The sequence below is a fragment of the Neofelis nebulosa genome, chromosome 3 (genome assembly GCF_028018385.1).
Source record: "Neofelis nebulosa isolate mNeoNeb1 chromosome 3, mNeoNeb1.pri, whole genome shotgun sequence".
In the NCBI taxonomy this organism is placed as follows: domain Eukaryota; kingdom Metazoa; phylum Chordata; class Mammalia; order Carnivora; family Felidae; genus Neofelis; species Neofelis nebulosa.
Genome location: NC_080784.1, coordinates 146,025,724 through 146,048,207, shown reverse-complemented (window position 1 = coordinate 146,048,207; position 22,484 = coordinate 146,025,724). Strand labels below are relative to the sequence as shown.

The 22,484-nt window shown below is 35.9% G+C and overlaps 1 protein-coding gene across 5 annotated transcripts; it reads right to left on the bottom strand.

Annotated features, from left to right (window-relative positions):
* Nucleotides 1-742: 742 nt before the first annotated feature.
* On the bottom strand, nucleotides 743-22,425 carry RCHY1 (ring finger and CHY zinc finger domain containing 1). 5 transcript variants are annotated; one of them, XR_009259501.1, is made up of 10 exons: nucleotides 22,287-22,425; nucleotides 16,701-16,820; nucleotides 16,361-16,476; nucleotides 6,452-6,530; nucleotides 4,830-4,874; nucleotides 4,665-4,723; nucleotides 4,549-4,575; nucleotides 3,572-3,692; nucleotides 3,127-3,221; nucleotides 1,280-1,417 (listed from the first exon to the last, which is right to left on the bottom strand). XR_009259501.1 is itself a non-coding variant. In XM_058722267.1 (9 exons), the coding sequence occupies exons 1-9, from the start codon at nucleotides 22,383-22,385 to the stop codon at nucleotides 1,289-1,291; spliced, it is 795 nt and encodes a 264-aa protein (XP_058578250.1). In that variant the 5' UTR covers nucleotides 22,386-22,425; the 3' UTR covers nucleotides 743-1,288. The 5 variants fall into 5 exon arrangements, 4 of the variants coding, with proteins under 4 accessions (XP_058578250.1, XP_058578251.1, XP_058578252.1 ...); XM_058722267.1 differs by lacking the exon at nucleotides 3,127-3,221 and having other exon boundaries at nucleotides 743-1,417; XM_058722268.1 differs by lacking the exons at nucleotides 3,127-3,221; nucleotides 16,701-16,820 and having other exon boundaries at nucleotides 743-1,417.
* Nucleotides 22,426-22,484: the final 59 nt, after the last annotated feature.

Here is a 22,484-nt window from a genome sequence, read left to right as displayed (position 1 = left end):
AAAATTAGAAAAATGGTATTCAATAAATACCCATGAACTAATATGTACACATTTTATTTCCTAACTGAAAGGTTTTTATAAATAGGCTATGTTAGAAACTGGAATACTACTGTATAAGTTGTAGGATCATCAAATAATCTTTTGTGTATTTTGTTCCTGAATTAAGAGGTGTGTTTAATTCCATTACATAACCCAAAAAGGCACTATAAAATCAGATCTTGCCGGGAATATTCCATGCCCCTTCTATTCATTCACACCTACTTTCAAGCACTTTGAGAAGAAAGAAACAATCCATTTACAACAAAGACAACCACCTCATGCATTAAAAACAAAAAAAACAAGGGAAAAGCTAGTCATGAGGCACCACCACGAGGGCAGGGACTTTTGTCTTGCTCACTGTTGTCTCCACAACCATCTAGAACCTTACCCAGCGCATAGTAGTTGGTCACTAACTACTTGCTGACTGAATGGATTAATCACTCTTCGAAGAAATAATTCCGGGAAACCAAAACAAAATTGTTTTCAATGTTAATGGTTTTTCTTAAGGCTTGGAAGAGTTATGTTTTATATTTTTTCCAACTACTCTAATGGAAGAATACTTCAAAAGAAAGAGGTTTTCTACAGAAATATATAATACATATATGTGTATGCATATTTGTATTTATAGACAGAATTATATATAAGACTATATTGCCCAAACTAAGCCAAAAATAGATAAACCTGGAAAAAACTTTCTATAAAACACTGTTTCAATATAATTTTATTAGCAGTTATTACATCAAAATTCACATTTATAGGATCCAAAGGACTGTCTTAGAAAATTCTAAAGTATATGTAGTAAGATTTCAACAGTAAGATACAACATATTCTCACTAAAGCACAGCCCTTAAAAAGTCAAGAATAATACTGAGAAGTAAGTGCAGTTCTATCAAGAACTAGAAATGAATTCTGCGTGCAGAGTGTCACTTAAAGCAAAGTTCCATGAAAGTATAACATACTTCTATGGATGTGAATTTCAGTGGCAAACATCATTGGCTTCCAAACTGACACTAAAGGAATTTCCAATCAAAACACAAGCACAGTGGCTTTCATCCAATATAGAGCTATGACAATTCTACAAAGAGACCCTGAATCCTTAAGTACTTGTAGTATGATTTTTTGCTGTGACACTAGTACAAAACACATCAACTCTAATGCATAGATTCTGACACATTATGACAACAAAATACTAAAGATAGCCTTTTCCTAGATCAGAAAATGCTGAGTTTTCCAGTGTAATAAACGCTGGTCATTGCTGATCTAGTGAAATTCTACATCCTCCAGCTTGAGCAGTATTGTAAGATTCACAAATATTACATTTCATGCCTAATATATGGAACTGGACAGTAGATCTCCCATTGCAATCATTGCAGAGAATCTGAAAAGTGAAGAGAATTCAAATTAAGTATATTAAACCTTATAGATACAAAGTGGCACTGTCTGCCCAAAACAATTCCTCAAAAATCATACTGAAGAACTGAAACACATATAGATAAGTCTAAATATTTCCCCAAATAGAAATGTCTTTTATTTATTTTCTGAAAATTCTAAGAGGGCTACTAAGGTAGCTTTGAATTTAGAAAATGAAAGTGTAAATTTGAGTCAAGAAGTCTTATTTTAAAACTGTTCCCAAATAGTATATAAATAGTACTGAGCATAAAATTTAACATAGGCATTATCAGATTGACACCTATATTTACAGTTCAAAACAACATACATGATTTCATTATTCTTCCTTGACACTTGCAAAATTATCTTAGTTAATAAAATCTTTACACACTTATAATATCTTTTTGCTTATTCTTTAGGTTTAATATACTAAGTTGTCAATCTTCTATGCCTCAAAAATAAAGTTCAAAGAAGCAGTTCTTAAAATTTAGTTAAAAAATAAAAGGTTTTGGCTCATCCCTAAAATGACAGTAAGAGGGGCACCTGGGTGGCTCAGTAGGTTAAGCAGCTGACTTTGGCTCAGGTCAAGATCTCACAGCTCGAAGGCTTGTGAGTTCAAGCCCCACATCAGGCTCTGTGCTGACAGCTCAGCGCTTGGAGCCTGCTTCAGATTCTGTGTCTCCCTCTCACTCTGCCCTCCCCTGCTCATGCTCTGTCTCTTTCTCAAAATAAGTAAATAAAACAAACAAACAAACAAACAAATAAATAAAATGACAGTAAGATATCACTTGAGAATTAATCTAACACAAAGATCCCAAAAAATAAAAAAGGTGTTAACCTGAAAACAGATCAACGCATTAGTATGTAAGAAAAACATTAGCTTTAGAATACTCATACCTGTTTTCTTAAATTCCACATGAGTGAAATCATACAGTATTTGTCTTTCTCTGACTGACCTATTTCACTCAGCATAATACATTCTAGCTCCACCCACATCTTTGCAAATGGCAAGATTGCATTCTTTTTGATGACTGAGTAATATATGTGGAATTTAAGAAACAGAACAGATGAACATATAGGAAGGGGTGGGGGGGATGGAGAAGAAAGGGAAACAAAGCACAAGAGACCCTTAACAACAGAGAACAAACCGAGCGTTGATGGAGGGACATGGGTGGGGGGTGGACTAGATGGGTGATAGGTACTAAAAAGGGCACTTGTGGAGAGCATTGGGTGTTGTATTTAAGTGATAAATCACTGAATTCTACTCTTGAAACCATTGCGTGATATGTTTACTAAAATTTAAAAATAAATAAGATTAAAAAAATAGAATAGTCATACCATAGTAAATAGAAAACTTCCGAGTTTGTTCAAAATTATAATTTGGAATACAATCTGAATGTAGAAAGATTAGTGGTTGCCTAGAGCTAGGGGATTGGGGAATGACTGCTAAAGGGTATGGGATTTCTTTGGGGGGCAATATCCTAAAATTGACGGTGGCTGATGTTTGTACAACTCCAAGAATATACTAAAAAGCACTGAATTGCACACTTTAAATGGATAAGTTACATGGCATATAAATTATATCTCAATAAAGCTGTTATTTGAAAAAATGACCTACATGGAACAAAGCACACTGAAGCCTCTAGTAAAACATCACGTAATTACCAATTAGTATTCCAAAAGCAATCCTTCATTTACCTTACTAACAATTCAATTATCCACATGAATAAAAAGGGTAACGAACATTAAAAAACAAAAAGTAATCTTCTTCAGAAATCAACAAATACGTATGCCTGAAATAAAATTTAAAATAATTAGAAATAAAGCATCATTAAAAACATCAGACCAGTAATTCACCTCCACACCATTACATGACTGACTGGCTCTGACAAGTAATACATAAATAATTCAGAATAAAGTTTCTGCCTGCCATCTAGTGTTGGGAAGAATTGCATAAAGGTATTCTTAGAATTTTTTGGTCTGGTCCTTTGAATTTAAAATTTATATTTTGTCCTTCCCATTAATCATCACATTGGTGTTTCTGCCAAAGCAGTATTTTTTAGACAGATTTGAGCAAAACGGCAAAAATAAACAAGAACATCAACTAGGAACCTGAAAAGTTTTAAGCATTGATCATACTCACATCCACAGTCATGTTCTGATATTCTGATGGCATAGGAGTCTGTGCTACCTCATCATCCAGCTGTCTCCAGTACCTAGTCATATCTAAAGCAGAGTGCATACATAATGGACATCTGTATCCTCTAGAAGAAACAGAGAGGTTATTTTCCAAACATTTAACAAGGAGTATATCAACTCAGGTATACAAGAGGATGCATGCTAATTGGTACATAAACCATCCAAAACAGAGCATTATTCTGAATTTTAAGATGATCGGTGGATCCATGGTATTTTTTAAACCTACTCTTTTTCCTCAGCTCTCTAAAATTAGAAGGAATCAGCCCGTATTCTTTGTAGAATATATTCAATATATTTTAAAAGCCAATTAAGCTACTTTCTAATTAAATGACCTCAATTCCTTAATATATTCAGGCAACTTAGATCATATTATTTTCTCTCTAAACATTCTGAAAAAGTTCCCTTCTATCTGGCTCTTAAATTAAAATTTCTGCTTATGAAAATACATTTACACAGTCTCTTCTATCCTAACTACTCTCATCTCATTGTAACATCCTTTCCCCATAATAAAGTTTCTGCTTTAGATAATCTTGTTACCAGCTTTCTTTGCAGATGATTATCCTGGGCCAATATACTGACCTAACAGGATTCTGAGTGACAATACCTCAGCAAGCTTACAATGCTATCGATTGCCTCTGGTAGAGCCCATGCCTCCTGTTAAGCAAGGCCAGAAAATAAGAGTCTCTTGAAATGAGGGATGAGATAAGGCATACTGCAGACATGGGGGAAAAGGTGCAGTCCTACATACACAAGACGCTTTGCCCAGTTTACCACTATGCATTTACCCTGCCCATCTCAACATAAATATGTCACACCCGACACAGTGTGAGGAACAGAGCTGGCCCACTTCCACATCCCCGAAAAAATAATAAATCAGCATCTTACAATAATTAATTTTTTAAAATCCCATCAAACACTCACTCTTTCAACATTTCTTCATAACACGTTCTGAAAAAAATATATAACATTGTTTCAGTAAAACAAAAACTATCTGCACTATTTTCAATTTTGAGAGAAAAAACACAAAATTCCTTTACCTATGTAAAAGATGTCCACACGGCAAGACATGAGCAACAACACGGGATGTGTGAATGTCCTGTAAAGGAAATAAATGTTAGTGCCTGCATGAAGACAATATAAACATCCACATATCTTAAATTCAACAGGGAATATTTCCAAAGCAAATGATATTTTAAGCTTACCTCCAAACATATTGGACAATTCTGCCGGGAAACATTTTCAATACACTGTTTAAAAGAAAAACTCAAATTACTAAAAACTTAACTAAATGGAAATGACAAACAGATTTACTAATAAAAACAATAAAGGAAACAACACTACTAACTTACTAAAGATAATAATTAACAATACATGTTTCTTATATGTCAGATAAGAACTGAACAGCTAACTCACATAACTATTTCAGGCTTTGCACATTACCTGAAACAATGAAATTGCTCAGTATATCTTAATTGTTCAAATTATCTTCGTTTTACGCATAAGGAAAATCAGTGAATCAAGATTTACCAAAGATGCAGAGACAATAACGTTTGGAATCTATTTTATATGTGTTTTGCTCCAAAGTAAACTACTTAATAATATCGATAATGGTAAGAGTTCATATTCTTGAAATTTACTACATGTCATATACTAAGTACATTACCTGTATTAGCTCAGTTAAGTCCCACAACTCTAAATGAAACAGGTACATTACCCCATTTTACAGATGAGGTATTTGAGGCCTAGAGAAGCTAAATAACTTCCAAAGTCATTTGCCAATAAGAAGTGGAACAGTTTTTGAACTCCAACAGGCAGCCTCCAGTGTCAGAGTTCCTAACTTGACAAGACAGTGTATGATTAAATGGGGGAAGGTAAGGGGAAGCGCCACGCCATGGATGATGCCCAGGTTTTTTAAGTAAGCTCCTGAGTACATGATAGGACCATTTACTAAAATACAGACAATAAGAAATAACTGAGAAACAAGACAAAGATACCACTAGAGAAAATGTGTATATAGTTTTTGAAAGATAACACGGCTATCACCCCAACTCAAATCTGTAAAACCAAACTCAATCTTTTATCTCCAGCAAATTTACAATCTATTTATCCAGTACCTTAAAAGCAAGGGCTAAAAACCTTGGGAGTCTTTACTCAGCCCCATTCTTTTTCCCTTATTCACTGTCACCATATCCCAAATGTTCATTATTCATCTCAATTTATCTTAATACTTGACTATTTTAGGCCAGTTATTATCTAGTACCTATTTTTTAAAAACCCTCATTAATGTTAACTATACTGGAATTAAAATTTTTTTTAATTTTAAAAATCATTAGTCTCTGTTCTCTGATATTTATTAGATTTTTTTTCTAAATAATGAAAAATAATCTTAAAGGAACTGGTATCATGATATAATTACTCTATCCAAATTAAAAATATTTCTAACTATGAAAGAAAACCCAAAAATATTTTCTGAATTTTCTTGGAATGCTGTTACATTGCTATTTCTTCTGTAATGTGCATTTTCACTTATTCTTAAAACCAGTATCAATGAGAAGAATCCATTACTAACTTACTTAGAAGTTGTCAACAGTATGCTAATAACTGATATAAGTATTCTTACACACTATGAAGAAGAAAAAGAACTGTAGATCAGATATTCTGAGGCATAGATCTGAGGACACCTACTTAATACTGCTTAAGAATAAAAACCAACAGTTGTACTTGGTAATATCTGAAATTAGCATGCTTCCAAACATATTAGGATTTAAGCTAGTTTTCAAACACAGTACAATATTTTTTAAATTACACAAACTTAGTTATATACCTTGTGCTTTCCTTGGAGATTCATAGCTAGACATAAGTTACATTTCAAACAATGGAAAAAATCTTCCTTTGGACCAATCCTAAAAATACATGTGAAAGTCAAAAGATTAGATTCATTTTTACAGAATGGTATCTATCCAAGTCTTTTTTCCTACAAAAATCTACACACACACACACCCTTTGGGCTTTATTTTTTACATAAATGGATTCTTTCTCTATTTCCTGTTCTGTGACTTTTTCTTCACTTAACAACATATCCTGAAGATTATTCTATGTCTGTCTATATAGAACCACTTCATTCCTCTTCATAATTACATAGTATTACATAGTATGGATAGACCATATTTTTTAAAGTATTCCCTTATATAATTTACTATCTTTAGTTAATACGATGATATAAAATAACTATCTTTATACAAACATCACTTAGCCTATCTGTCGATAATCTTTTATAAGATTTCTAAAAGTTAAACTATGGGTACTGAGGGTACTGCACCACTGGTTTTGATACTGACAAAACGACCTCCAAAAAGACAATACTAAATTATACCCGCACTAACAATGTATGACAGCACCTGCATTCCCTGCACCCTAGTGAACACTGGTTACCTATATGATAGACAAATACAAGATGTCATTTTAATTTGCGTTTCTCAGATTATGAGACAGGAAATATATTTTAATGTTTATGAACCATGTGGATTTCTACTGTAGATTGCCTGTCCATGTGCTCTTTTCATTCTTCTGCTAGGGTATTTGTCTTTTACCATTTTAAAGCAGCTGTTTATATATCCTGAATATTAACCTTTTTCATTTGTATACTTACAATTTTCTGGTGTGTGACCAAGATTATCTTGATTTACATATTTTGTCATACAGCCATTTTAATTCTATGTATTAAAAAGCCATTGATATTTTCTTTTATGGCTTATGCTTCTATCTCTTATTTAGGAAAGACTTTTGAAACCTCTAGGTCATAAATATATGTATACCTCTAATACTTATGGCTTTTAATTTTTATATTTTTCTTTTATCCATTTGAAATGTAAAGAGATATGATAAAGAGAAATTGCTAGTTGTCCCCAAATTTTTATTTTCCCCTTCTTACACAACAACAGAACACTCAGGCACAGGGCTGTCCTGAATAAAGACTACTTGCAACTTCTCTGGAGGTTGTGAACAGAAGAGATAAATGAAAATTCTGTGTTATGTCCTTAAAAGGAAAGCTCAACAAACCCTAAACACAAGCAACATGAAAAAAAACTCTATCATGGATCATCATAATCAAACTGCTCAAAACCAAAGATAAAATCTTAAAAGCAGCCGGGGGGGCGGGGGGGGGTACTTTATAGTGGAACAAAAAGAGGATGACACCAGATGTCTCACTGGGAACAATGCAGAATGTATATCCACAAAATACGGCAGAGCAACATTCGGTCAGCCTAGAATTCTATATCCGACAAAAATATCTTTCAAAAATGAAAGTAAAATGAAGATGTTTTGAACATACAAAAACCAGGAGACTCCGTTTAAACAAAAACAGTCAACTTGGCATCAGTACATAGTCACAGTTAGAGGTGACCTGGCAGACTCTGCAGCAGTGTCTCTCAAACTTCACCTCAACACAAAGTATTTTTACATCTTGACCCAGTTCTCCCTTCATTTACACATATACACACACACTCGAAATGCTAATGAAAGTTCCACATAACAGTACTTATCCTTACCATGTATTTATCTCTTTTTTATGCTTTTTTTTAAAACGGTGGCAGGGACTAACTAGATTTGCTTCCGTTTAAAATAACTACTCTAAATAATATAACCTCTTCACTTCCATCCTCAACTCCAGTCTCTATCTGTCCCACCCCCTCACTCCATCCTTTCACTGCCTTTTCTTAGGCTTGGCTATTTATTTATTTCTACCCAGACCATTCTGATCTATTCAGCCTCGGCCTATCTCTGTTAAAACTTTACTGAAACATTCCTAAAATTAAGACCACTCCAATCCCTATAATCGGACAAACTCTCTAGCAGTGACTGCTTATTAAGCCCATTCTTCCACAAACATATACTTCTATACTTCTATACTCTAGTGCTCTACACATGACAAAGACTGGTCTGATGCTTATTTAATAATTTGCAGAAATGTGAAAACGCACATCCTTCTCTTACAGCATCATCTTATTAGATGTTATATTTCCCCAAATGTAGTTACAAACTTGTATCTTCTTAAACTTTAAAAGTAATCCTCATTATTTAAAACATATAAAACCCAGAAGAACATGAACCAACAAATATACCAACAAATACCTAAAATCACTCATGATCACAGCACTCATGGATAACTATTGCTAATATTTTGGTATGTATAATATCCTGACAGATAATTTTTATGAATCATTTTCCCAATCCCTAAATATCATTTAAGAATATTACTTTTGATATGGGCTTGCAAATTAACAATCTCCCAAACACACAGGTTGTTTTTCATTTTTCACTATTATACTTATTGGTACAAGACTTATACTACACAGAAATCTTGGTACATATCTCTATTTCCTTGGGATAATCTCCTAAAAATGGAATTATATAGCCAAAGGGATGAAACATTTTTTTAGATCAGAAATCAGAACACCAAAACCACATCTGTTATATCATACTCTCATGGTAAGTATCAAGGTGCTTATCTAATAACACTAAGAAATTTTATTGCCCCATTTATTAAAAAAAAAAAAAAAAAAAAAAAGCTCATTCTAGTACATTTCAGTAAGGATATATGTACCTTCTGCCAAAAAATTCAGGATTGGATGTCTGCCCCTAATTAAAGAAAAACTGAAATCCTATCTTTTTAGGGCACATCACTCTTTAAGAGAATTACCGCCACACTCAAAAGATTACCTAACTATCATGAAGCTATTTTAAAATATAAAATCAGGAATAACATATCACTAACTCTAAGCAGTACTGATTTCCTTACAGTGATTACTGCCTAAAGACAATAATCGTCAAGCTCATACCTCCAGACCAGAGCCAAGCCTAGAGGTGCCTTAAGCACCAAGCACAAGAAATCAGATCACCCTTGCCTTGCAGCTTTGTTTAATAAACTAAAAGCAGTAACTAAATTTCATAATATACTGAAGACAAAAAATACTTGTCTTTAATATCCAAAAGAGGACTCAATGTAAAAGATTATCAAAGAAGGTTAGCTACAAAGTGAAAAGATTGATATTTATGCAAATATATAAGAACTCATACATTCAAATGACATGATTTTTTTTAACGTTACCATGAGAGGGTAGAGTTTCCAAAAACACTGCTATTGCAAAAACATTTTTTAACCTGTCTTTTGATATTTTTGTTGTTTAAAAAAATAGTCATTATCTGATGGTCATATGTCATTTCTGACTACACACAGTATATGCCAATCTTATTTAATAGAGTTTGCTCCCAATATCTTTTAACAATCTGAAAAAAATGAAGATGAACAGCTCTGAAAATCCCCAAGGGGGGGGCTGAATTTTCAGTGTGCCACTGGCAGTCTGAAAGAACTGTACAAAGATGTTTCAAAGAGGGGTGGGCGCCTGAGCGGCTCATTCAGTTAAGCCTCAGACTTCAGCTCAGGTCATGATATTGCAGTTTACAAAGTTCAAGCCCTATGTCGGACTCTGTGCTGACAGCTCAGAGACTGGAGCCTGCTTCAGACTCTGTGTCTCCCTCTCTCTCTCCCCAACTCACACACTCTGTTTCTCTCAAAAATAAATATTTTTTGTTTCAAAGATTTTGAAATGTTTCAAAGATTTTTGAGATTTTTGAGATGTTTCAAAGATTTTTGAGCAATGACAAAAGACATAATGCCACCTAAAATACCTACTTGAAGTGATAACAATCCTTTAAAACACATACCATAGATGAATGGCCTCACTCAAAAAAAATGAACAATGTATTTCAAATGAAAAAAAAAAAACAAACAAACATGGATTCTTCATCTAGTCATTCAACAAGGACTTCAATTCACAGTATTTTGTTACATGAACCTAAACCATCCCATTTTGCTAAAAAGATGTGTGACAGCGTTCTTCCATCTTTTATTATGTTCGTACACCAAAATTTACTCAGTATGGCTGAGTAAAATGGACAAATGTTGAAGTATGTGCATAAAGCATTTGGAAGAGAATAGACAATGTAAAAATTGAAAAAATTCACAGGACTGACATTCTAGTAGGGATTTATAAATCTAAAAATAAAAAATATTTTGTTATATTGGAACTAAAATGATGGCCACCTTTAAATACAAGGTTTCAAAAACACTGAATTTGGCAATGCATAGACACAAGTAAGGATAAGCCAGAATCTTACTAGTGATGTATCTGAGATCTGGAATCAATATTACATTTTGATGGTACAAGTGCAAGAAGAACCAAAAGTAATTACAAGCTAGAACCTATCAGAACTATATCTAAAACCCAGAATCAGTTATTAACAAGATAGACATGTGCCAGATTCATGACAAGTGACCAGTGAATAGTTACAGTCAAGGGATATTGTCAAATTTAGTACATATCTTTTCAAAACTAGAAAAATATGGAATCAAAATTTGGATTTACAATGCTTAAATTCTTATTAAAATTTCCAATGAAGTTGTTTTTCACCGCCTTTATTCTTACTTCTATCATTCATAATAATATATATAACAAAATATTTATTGTTATTTTAAAAGGTTTTAAAAACATACTTAGACGGTAAATGTTGATGACAAATTTTCCTCACATACAGAAAGGAATCATAACACCAAAAACATTCTGCTTAAGATGCACAGCCTACACATTACGAGCACACACTGTGTACATGGTACTCTCAGGTATAAAAATTTAAACTTTTGAAAATACCTTGATCTCATGAAGCTTAATATTACCAGGTATAGGAATTTAAAATTTGAAAATATCTTAACTTCATAAAGCTTAATGTATACAGGGTAGTATGAGATATGTATCCTGTAGTCTCAACAACTTGAGTCAACAAATTAACTATAAAATGTATTGATTCCTTTATTGTAATAGTGGTAATTAAAAGCTGTGTGCAGATCTGACATACAAAATAACTCTGTACAACAGTGAAAATCAATTGGAGCTCATGAATCAAATAGGAGAAACCCTAGAAACAAGGCTCTATTTCAAAAAAAAAAAAAAAAAAAAGCCACAGAAAAATAAACACAGCATGAGTTAAAAAAAAATAAGCAAAACTAAACATATATTGTAAACTTCCACTCTACAATGGATAAAATAGCTTGTACAGGACCAAAGCTCCCACTGAGAACTACAAAGTCTGGATTCAAAGAAAACAAGCAATTTAAAAGCAGTAAAAAAAAAAAAAAATTAAAAAAAAATCAACAAAGGGCTTAAAGGGTCAATATTCCAGACAGAAGGGAAATACACTGAGAAAAATCCAACAGTCCCTGCTTCATCCTCCTTGGGGGACTTGCAGATCCTAAACTATACTGTCAGAAGCAAACAAGCTAAGCAGCAAACAGCAGGTAAGAGGATATGAAACCATGCAAACCCTCTGGCAATTTCTCGGCTAGGGAGGCAAAAAACTGGGAGCCCAGATCCCATTACAAGAGTTGCCCTGATAAACTTTAAATCAAGACCCCTGAGGAAACATGTGCTAGGAGCCTGTGTTAGGGAAAACAAAAAAGAACAGGAATATAAATAAAACTTGGCCTGTAATCATCTCAATCTTTACTTATTTATTTTTTAATGTTTATTTATTTTTGAGAGAGATAGAGTACAAGCAGGAGAGGGGCAGAGAGAGAGGAAGACACAGAATCCAAAGCAGGTTCCAGGCTCTGAGCTGTCAGCACAGGGCCCAATGCGGGGCTCGAATTCACGAACCATGAGATCATGACCTGAGCAAGTCGGGACACTTAACCAACTGAGCCACCCAGGCACCCCATAATCATCTCAATCTTTAACTGGATTAGTAGGATCTGGCTCTACATGAACTGCTTGCCAAAAGAAAATTCTCTTTGGAGAATAATAAATAGCATTCAATTTTGTCCAACAACCAACTAAAAACAATATCAAGCATGCCAAAAGGCAGAACTAAAGAACCAAACACCAAAGGAGGAAAAACAGAAAACAGAACTGACCCACAAATAATCAACATATTGGAGTTATTAGACCCTGCCTTTAAATGACCAGTGATTAATATGTTGAAAGAAGAAAAAAAAATTTTTTTCACCTGAAAAAATTAAAACTACAAAGGATGGGGGGGGGGGGGGGGAATTCAATGTAAATTCTATAATTTTAAGAAAAAAAAACCTAAAATTAAAAACTCAATAGGTTAAATAGCAGATTCAACACAGTATGACAGACACATCAGTAGGAACTAGCCAATTTAAGCATAAGGGGACAAGAGATAAATACAGAAAAAAAGAAAAATGTAAGAGACATATGGGACAGTGAAAAGGTCTACACCTAAAGTCCCAGAAGGGGCCAAGAGCAAGAGGCAGAAACATTATCTGAAGAAACACTGGCCAAGAATATTTCAAAACTAACAGAAGACATCAAGCCATAGATTCAAGAAATTCTACAAACTGCCAGCCAGATAAGTATCTCACACACCTGGACACATCATGGAAAAACTAAAAACCAACAACCTGAGGGGGGCACCTGGGTGGCTCAGTCGGTTGAGCGTCCCAACTTCGGCTCAGGTCATGATGTCATGGTTCGTGAGTTTGAGCCCCGCATCAGGCTCTGTGGTGACAGCTCAGAGCCTGAAGCCTGTTTACGATTCTGTATACCTCTTTCTCTGTCCCTCCCCTGCTCGTTCGCGCAGGCTCTCTCTCTCAAAAATAAATAAACGTTAAAAAAAAACAACCTGAAAACATTAAGAGGGGGATAAAAGATTGCCCTCAAAGAGGCACTAATAATCCTGACAGGCTACTTCTGAAACAGAAACCATGGCACCAGAATATCTTTAAAGTGCAAAAAGAAAGTAATTCTATACTCAGCAAAGACAAAATTTTAAAATGAAAATAAAGACATTTTCAGAGAGACAAAAAACTGACAGAATCTGTCACCAGCAGAGCCTCACTGGAAGTATTAATAAAAAGAATTCCTGAAGCCAAAGGAAAATAATCCTGAAGATGAAAGAAATGCAGAAAGGCAAGAAGAGCAACAGAAATGGTAAATATGTAGGTAAATGTAAGAGAATACTGTTTGAAACAATGTCTTACAGAGTTTAAAATATCATAGATTAAAAGACATGACAAGTACACGTAAAGCCTCTTAGTTAAGGTTCTTACACTGTCCAGAAATGATAAATGCATTACTCTAGTAAGCCAAGGATGTATAATTTCTAAGATAACTACCAAGAGAATAATGGAAGAATATATCTCTAATAAGTTTATAGAGAACAAAAATGAAACTTAAAACACGGACCATCTGGGTGGCTCAGTCGGTTAAGTGGCCAACTCTTGATTTCAGCTCAGGACATGATCTCATTCATGGTTTGAGGGTTCAAGCCCACATCATGCTCTGCACTGACAGTGCAGAGCCTGCTTGGGATATTCTCTCTCTCTCTCTCTCTCTCTCTCTCTCTTCCTCCCTCCCTCCCTCCCTGTTCTACCCCTGCTCACATTCTCCCTCAAAATAAAATAAACTTTAAAAAATATTTAAAAAATAAAGTAAAATAGAAAAATTGCCGATTAACCCATAAGAAGGCAAGTGAGGAGACGGAAAAAAAGACAGATAAATACTAAGGGGATAGAAAATACTAAACTTGTCGACTGAACTGTAAAATTGTACATTTAAAATTTATATATACAATTATATTAATAAGACTAAATATGCTAATTAAAAGACAGCTTTCATTAAACTGAATAAAAAATAAAATTCAACTACATTCTGCATACAAGCTACATGCCTTAAATGTAAGCATACAAAATGTTTGGGATAAAAAAATAAAAAGGGGGGCACCTGAGTGGCTCAGTCAGTTAAGTGTCCAACTTCAGCTCGAGTCATGATCTCCTGATTTGTGACTCTGATCCCCGCATCGGGCTCTCTGTTGTCTGCAAGAGCCCACTTTGGATCCTGTCTCCCTCTTTCTGCCCCTCCCCCACTCTCCCTTGGTCTCTCAAGAATGAATGAATGAAAAGAGACATACATGCAAAAACTAATTAAAAGAAAGCTGATATAGATACAGCTCTTAAGGCAGAAAATATAACTAAAGATAAAAAGAGACAATGATAAATCAATCACAAAGGAAAACAGAACAATTCTACATAAATACCTAAAATACATAACGCCTTAAAATATATAAAACAAAACACAAAAGAGCATTTACTATAGGATCCCCAAAGCTCAAGAGAGTAGTTACCTTCAGAGGAGTGTATTTATTGACTTGTAGGGGGCATGAGAGAGGCTACTACAGTGCTATGAACATTCCATTTTTTGATCTGGGTAGTGATTAAAAAAATGTTTTCATAAGTAAATTCATAAGATTGTTTATGACTTCTACATCTTTTGGTATGTTTGTTATCCTTCCTTAAAAACAAACTACATAAAAGCAAGTGATTTAAAATATTCTAGACAGTAGTTATGGAAAAAGACTGATATGGAACACCTGGAGCTTCTACAGTATTGGTAACAGTTTTCTTTTGTTAAGTAGGCTTCTTGCCCAGCACAGAACCCCAATTCGGGGCTTGAACTCACCACGAGATCAAGACCTGAGCTGAGATAAAGAGTCAAGATGCTTAACCAACTGAGCCACCCAGGAGATCAAGACCTGAGCTGAGATAAAGAGTCAAGACGCTTAACCAACTGAGCCACCCAGGTGCCCTGGAAACATTCTATTTCTTAAATTGAGTGGCTGAGTTATTGTATTAGTACAGTTTACAACAGGGGTGCCTGGGAGGCTCAGACGGTTAAGGATCTGACTCTTGAGTTCAGCACAGGTCAAGGTCTTATGGTTTGTGGGATCAAGCCCCACATTGGGCCCTGCACTGAGGGTGCTGAGCTTGCTTGGGATTCTCTCCCTTTCTCTTTGCCCCTCCCCTGCATATGCACGCTTCTCTCAAAATAAACGTTGTTTTAGAAAGTATAGTTTATAATGTACACAACGTTACATATATGTTTTTGTATGTAATGCTCAAAAATTTTTGGAAAGAAAAAATTCCTATATGACAACATGTCTGTAGTAGCTTGTCAGTGGGAGACTGGACTGTAGCTTATTTTTATTCTTTCTACTTTCTCATATTTTCCAATTTTTATAAAATCATCCTATACTTTCCGATAATGTTTTTAAAAACTAATTGTAAAAAAAAAAAAGAAAACTCTACCCTAAGTTTCTATTTCAGCTGCCCACAAAACACATTATATAAAAACATATTTTACATCCAAAAGTTACAATTTAAATAGCCACACAATAGTTGATGGGCTAATTAAATGATTACTACAAAAGAGGCATGAAAATATTTTTCAGAATAATGGAAATGTTTTTTATCCTGACTGTATTAGTAACACAGCTATATATATTTGTCAAACTTACTAGACATTTAAATTGAAGGCATTTTAGGGGCGCCTGGGTGGCTCAGTTGGTTAAGCATCCGACTTCAGCTCGGGTCACAATCTCGCAGTCCGCGAGTTCGAGCCCCGCGTCGGGCTCTGGGCTGATGGCTCAGAGCCTGGATCCTGCTTCCAATTCTGTGTCTCCCTCTCTCTCTGCCCCTCCCCCATTCATGCTCTGTCTCTCTGTCTCAAAAATAAATAAACGTTAAAAAAAATTTAGAAAAAAAAATAAAAAATAAATTGAAGGCATTTTATTAGATGCAAGTTATATCCCAATAAAGATTTTAAAAACTATTATTGCCCAGGTACATTAGAATAGGAAAAGAACATTTTACATACAGTACCTACAAATTCCACAGTTTTCACAATGATACTGCTTCTTGTCTTTGTCAAAAAGATGGCATATACTGCAATAATATTCTCCAAACAATGTGCTACATTCTTCACAAGTCTGTTGGGCCTAAAACAGATACATGTAATTAAAAATTGGACTAAATTTATCAAAACATTTTGTATTATCATTTAAATATCCAGTTTGTTACAGTAAATGCAGATTTTTACAAGGTTTTAAACATTTAAATCAAAGATACTGCTTAGAATTAAAGAAGTCACTTGCAATACCAATTTTTTTTAAGCCACCTTAACATTATTTAAAAAGAAAATAGAAATGTGGTAAAATCTTACGTGTTGGATTTTTTCACAGTTTATGCACTGCACTTCCTTTACTTTAAAGCGATCTAGCTGATGATCTTCATTGTTATCATGACACAACCGACAAGTATAAAGTTTGTCACAACAAGGTGCCTAATGCCCAAGGGGGAAAAAAAGTTATAAAAAGAGAAAAACAAGTTTGCAATACAAAAAAAAAAAAAAAAAATTTCTTCCTCCTCCTCCTGGAACAAGGTCAAAGAATACAACCAATGGATTCGTTTGTAAACTAATCCTAAACATAACTTTTCACTGTTTCTTAGCATATTTTAATTATTCCCTTCAACATCTATGTCTGTATTAAGTTGAACATAATCTGGTCCTTAAAGATAAAGGAATCATGAAGAATGGAAATCTCTGGACTGAAGAACTAATCTCACAATACCCTAAACTCATTCTCAGCCTTAAAAGCAGGCAGGCAATTTCTTCTTAGACATTTCCAGATAAATTCAATTACCTACTTAACCCCTTAAACATTAAATATCATAAAGATTATATATATTTTAATTTGCTTGTGTTTATTAATCATCAACTATATGCTTGATGTTTTAGAGGATGCAATAAATGTAAGAGATAGTCGTTGTTTTCAAGAGTGGCAGACTAGCAAAATCTATTCTCTCCTTCCCAGACACAATTGCCCAGCTTTATTACAGTTCCCAGCTTTCTTTGATTTCAGCTGTGGCCAAATGACTAAGTTCTTACCAAAAGAATACAAGCAGAAACCAGTGTCACTCTTGGGCCTGAGTATTATGAAACTGGGCATGCCTCCTCCTCCACACTCCCTTTCTCCTTTCCATCAGATGAAACCTGGACATAGCAGCAACCCACCTGCTGACTGTATGCCCTAAAGCAGGGCAAAATACAGTGGGGAAAACTTGTCCCTGAAGTGATCATGTGGAATAGTCTTATTACCAAACTGGATAATTAACCTTGAAATTGTTAGGTGGGAAGAAATAAATTCTATTCTTTAACCTACATTACTGTTGGGCCTTTTTGTTACCATTAGTAACTTAGCTTTATCCTAAATAGTATAGTACATCAAAAAAAGTTTCCAAGCCAGTAAGTTCACCCCATAGTTTCCAGTATACTGTGACCTTCCAGATCCACTCATTTCTGAAGATCTTACACCATAATTTACCACAATACAGTTCATTCCTTAAAGATTTTAACACTTAACTGGTACCCTTTCTCTCCCAACACTACTCTTGTCCTACATCTTAGTGATCTGCACATCCACCACTATAATCCTTCCAATACCATGAACTCTCAATTCCTTAACTTTCTTACTTCCAATGACCTTGTCCTCCAAACCTCCTCAGCCACATATTCTCAAGGTCATACCAAAGAACAGTGGTTCTCAAATGTTTTGGTCTCAGGACCTCTTTACACTCTTAAAAATTTTTGAGGATCAGGGTGTCTGGGTGGCTCTGTCTGTTAAGCATCTATCTGACTCTTGGTTTCAGCTCAGGTCACGATCTCACGGTTTTGTGAGTTCGAGCACCCGAGCACCCTACCACCCCTACTTCGGGTCGCTGATAGTGTGGAGCCTGCTTGGGATTTTCTGTCTCCCTCCCTCTCTGCCACTCCCCCACTCGTGCTGTCTCAGTCTCTCGAAATAAACTTTAAAAAAATTACTGATGATCTCAAGGAGCTTTTGATTATGTGAATTATATCTGACACCATATTATAAAATTGAAAGGTTTTTTAAATATTCATTACTTCTTTTAAAAATAATAGTAATGAACCCATTACATGTTAACATAAATAACATTATTTTAATGAAATAACTACTTTCTCCCAAAATAAATGAATTCTCATTTCTGCTTCTGTATTCGGCTTAAGTATATGAAGAAACTTTGGCCTTCCACAGATATGTAGTTGGAAAAAGGAGTATTTTAACAGCCTTTGCAAGAATACTCATCTCTTGATACTACAACAAAACTCAACAATTCATAAATCATTAGTTGTAACACAGACTCTGAAATTGTATGTGAACTTTTCTCCGTTACATCAAAATCCATTGATCTATCTTGCACTCTGAATGGATCTTCTACGTACGCATTGGTCATTTGGAAAATATCAGTTCACTGAGTTCTATAGCTCTTTCAAATGTTCACAAATTTTCCATGCAAGATAAAAAAAAAAAAAAATTGTGCTTGTTAATATCATTACCGATCTCATCAGAAAAGTCTTTAGGTACTGGGACACTTTCAAGTTTACAGAGAATAATCCAAGTTTTCCAAAATTCTAATTATGGGGCACCTGGGTGGCTCAGTCTGTTAAGTATCCAACTTAGGCTCAGGTCATGATCTTGCGGTCCATTAGTTTGAGCCCCGCGTCGGTCTATGTGCTGACAGCTCAGATCCGGGAGCCTGCTTTGGATTCTGTGTCTCCCTCTCTCTCTCTGCCCCTCCCCCACTCACACTCTGTGTCTCTCTCTCTCAAAAACAAACATTTAAAAAAAGTTTTAGGGGCGCCTGGGTGGCTCAGTCGGTTGAGAGTCCAACTTCAGCTCAGGTCATGATCTCGTGGTTTGTGAGTTCAAGCCCCGCGTCGGGCTTTGTGCTGACAGCTCAGAGCCTGGAGCCTGCTTCAGATTCTGTGTGTGTGTGTGTGTGTCTCTGTCTCTCTGTCCTTCAAAAATAAATAAACATTAAAAAAATTTTTTTTAAATTTTAATTCTAATTTTTACATGACAGCTTGAATTTTATTACTGTCAATGATCTTCCTTGCAATGACAGTTTCACTTCTCTCCTTTTCAAAAAAATGTCCACCAAATACTCAAATTTGAAAAGCCAGATTTCAAGTAAGAAATGTTCCACAAGAAAGCTACTAGTTCAGTGCACAATCCAATTGCATAAGAACTTTCCTCACAATGACCATCTTAGTTTGCAGAAGTTCTTGATGAAAACATCCCATTTCATCAAACATGTAAAAAACATGTAAAAAGACATGTATTCAAGAGCTGAGATTTTATAGAATTTTATCAATGACATTCTTAAGTGAAACTGGCTTTTTTTTTTTTTTTTTTTTAATTATAGGTGTAGCACAGGTCAGTGCCACTGTCTTCATTTTGCTAGGGTGCCAGCAATTTTAATCACCACTTTTGCATACACTGAAAAAGAATACATCTTAGTATTAGAAAGTAGTTTTGACCTAAAAGGGCCTCAGGAATCACAGGGTGGAGGGTCCATTCACCACACTTTGAGAACCACTGCTCTAAACAACTGAATCTTGTTTCTATCTTAATTTCAAGCATGCAATTCTCTAATCACTACTTCCTCTCTTCCCAACTCACTTCAATTCTTCCCTTGCACATACTCTAGTTCCTTCCTTCTCTCTTCCTCTACATACCTAACCAAAACCCCAAGTCTGGTTAAATCCAATTCTCTCCTGTATAGGAACAGCTAGAGACAGCTGAAGAAAAGGGACCACTGGTCTCACTTCTAAGTCAAAATCACTAATAAAATATGAGTTTTTACTATACTTCCCTAGTTGACTCCCTCATTCTTCTACAATCTAGGACCTAAAATCTGGGTGATTATTTCACATCTCTTTCTTTACAGCTTTTCCTCCACCCTTACACTCTGCTGATACCTTGCTTACTTCACTACGAAAATAGAAATAATCAAAAGAAAACATCCTACCACAAACTCTATCAACCAACCTACTTGCAAATGTACCTAATACTCTGTCCTCTGTTCCATGTTTTTACGTAAGGCCAACTCCTCCACTTGTGCACTGGATCCCATCTTTTCTTTGATTACTCAAGGGCAGTAAGTGCTCCTACAGTTTTCTCTTTCCCTCCTGCATTAAAAATGTTCTCACTTTACTGAGTCATTTCCAAGAGTACAAAAACATGCTGCAATACCTCCCATTTTAAAGATTAAAAAAAAAAAATCTCATGATTCTAAATCTCACAGCAACCAGAGTTGTTGTTTTTGTTTTTGTTTTTTTTTTTGGTGGTTTGTTTTTTTGCGCTCTTTTGCAACAAAACTCCAAGAATTGTCTATAAAGACTATTTCCAGGGGCACCTGGGTGGCTCAGTCAGTTGAGCGACCAATTTCGGCTCAGGTCATGATCTCACGGTTTGTGGGTTTGAGCCCGGCATTGGGCTCTGTGCTGACAGCTCGGAGCCTGGAGCCTGCTTCTGATTCTGTCTCCCTCTCTCTCTGCTCCTCCCCCACTCATGCTCTGTCTCTGTCTCAGAAATAAATAAACATTTAAAAAAAATTTAAGATTTCCAGTTTAACTACTCTCTCTCTCACCCACTCCAATCAGGCTCTGTCCCAATCTCTCCACTGAAACTTCTCTTGTCAAGATCACCAGGGACCTCCTCATCCAATTTAAAGTTCAATTTTCAGTTCTTATCTTACTCAAACAACAGCATTTGATTTAGTTGATTACTTCCTCCTTAAAACTCTTCACTTGGCTTCTAGTATTTAAGGAAGGATCAAGAGCGGGCAAAAAGTATTTGATACTCAGGGTCAAGTACGTAAACTCTATGAAACTCAGACATATTTATGTAGTTTCTTGGGGGAAAGGGCCAAAATGTTGAATTCAGTTCTAATCATCAAGTTTCAAACAGTAACAACGTATCAGTGAGTGGAAATGGAATCATAAGGACAGCCTTCAATTTGTTTACACAACACCTGGTGAATGACTTTGAAAAAGCTTCATCCAGTGCTGTGGAGGAACTTCACCAAGCCTGGCCTAAAAGAAGGCTTTAAGTGGTCTTTACAGGCCTCATACTTTTTTATGAAACAGTAACTCTATCAGCCCTACTGTACAAATGGAGCACCTGCTCAAAAGCACTGAGCTATCAAGGGGCAGCGCTATGACTTGTGGGTAGGGCTGTGGGACTCCAAAGCTCACGCTTTCTTAAGTAAAATCTTCAAACTGCTTCTTGCAACAACAAAATCAGGAAACTCTGAGCGGGTGCCAATTTAAAAAGTTCTAGAGTGACCAGCAATTTTCCTCAAAGTAAACGGCAAAAACAAGAATATATGTATAGTAGGCACTTTCCTACACGTAATCTCCTATTTAGTGGCAATCACACGGCTGGCTTTCCATGTCACAAAAGCATTTTCTCCTCGGCTGCCTTAGGTTCACTCCCTGACTCTAAAATGAAGCTGGCGAGCGGTAAAACTGTTACTACAGGAGCTGAAATCGTATTCCGATTCTCCACTCGCTTACTCCCCTTTCATTACTTCATCACACACCTGAAAGTCATCCTGGGGAAAAGCCGGCCCAGGCCCGACGCTGCCTCAGCCCACTTCCAGTAGCAAAAGACTAAACCCATTGATACAGCGACTGATGTGCAAGCCTCGGCTCTTCCCAAGCAAAAAGGACTTTGCATACAAAGTAAGACAAGAGTACGGGTGCGGCCTGTGGTCGCCCTGCCAAAACGTTCTCTACAGCGGGAACCCAGTTCGAGGTGGAGGAGGGATCCTGACAAACAGCTTAGCCTCTAACTTCAGCCCAAGCCTAATCGCCTGGCCCACTCCGCCCCCGCCCGACCCGGCGGCAGCCTGTATGGGAAGAGCCCATTGAAGTCATCACCTTCAGGAGACATCCTCTGTCATAGTGTTTGCAGCCCCGCCGCCCTTGCTTTTGGCCGCGGGCGCCATCTTCCCGCGCCGAGGCCGCCATCTCCTCCATCTCCCCTCAAACTCCACGGACCCTTCCCCCAGGATGAAAACCACGCCCAGAGAAGTAGCGTCACTAGCACACCCCCTCTCGGTCACAGCAGCTAGCCGA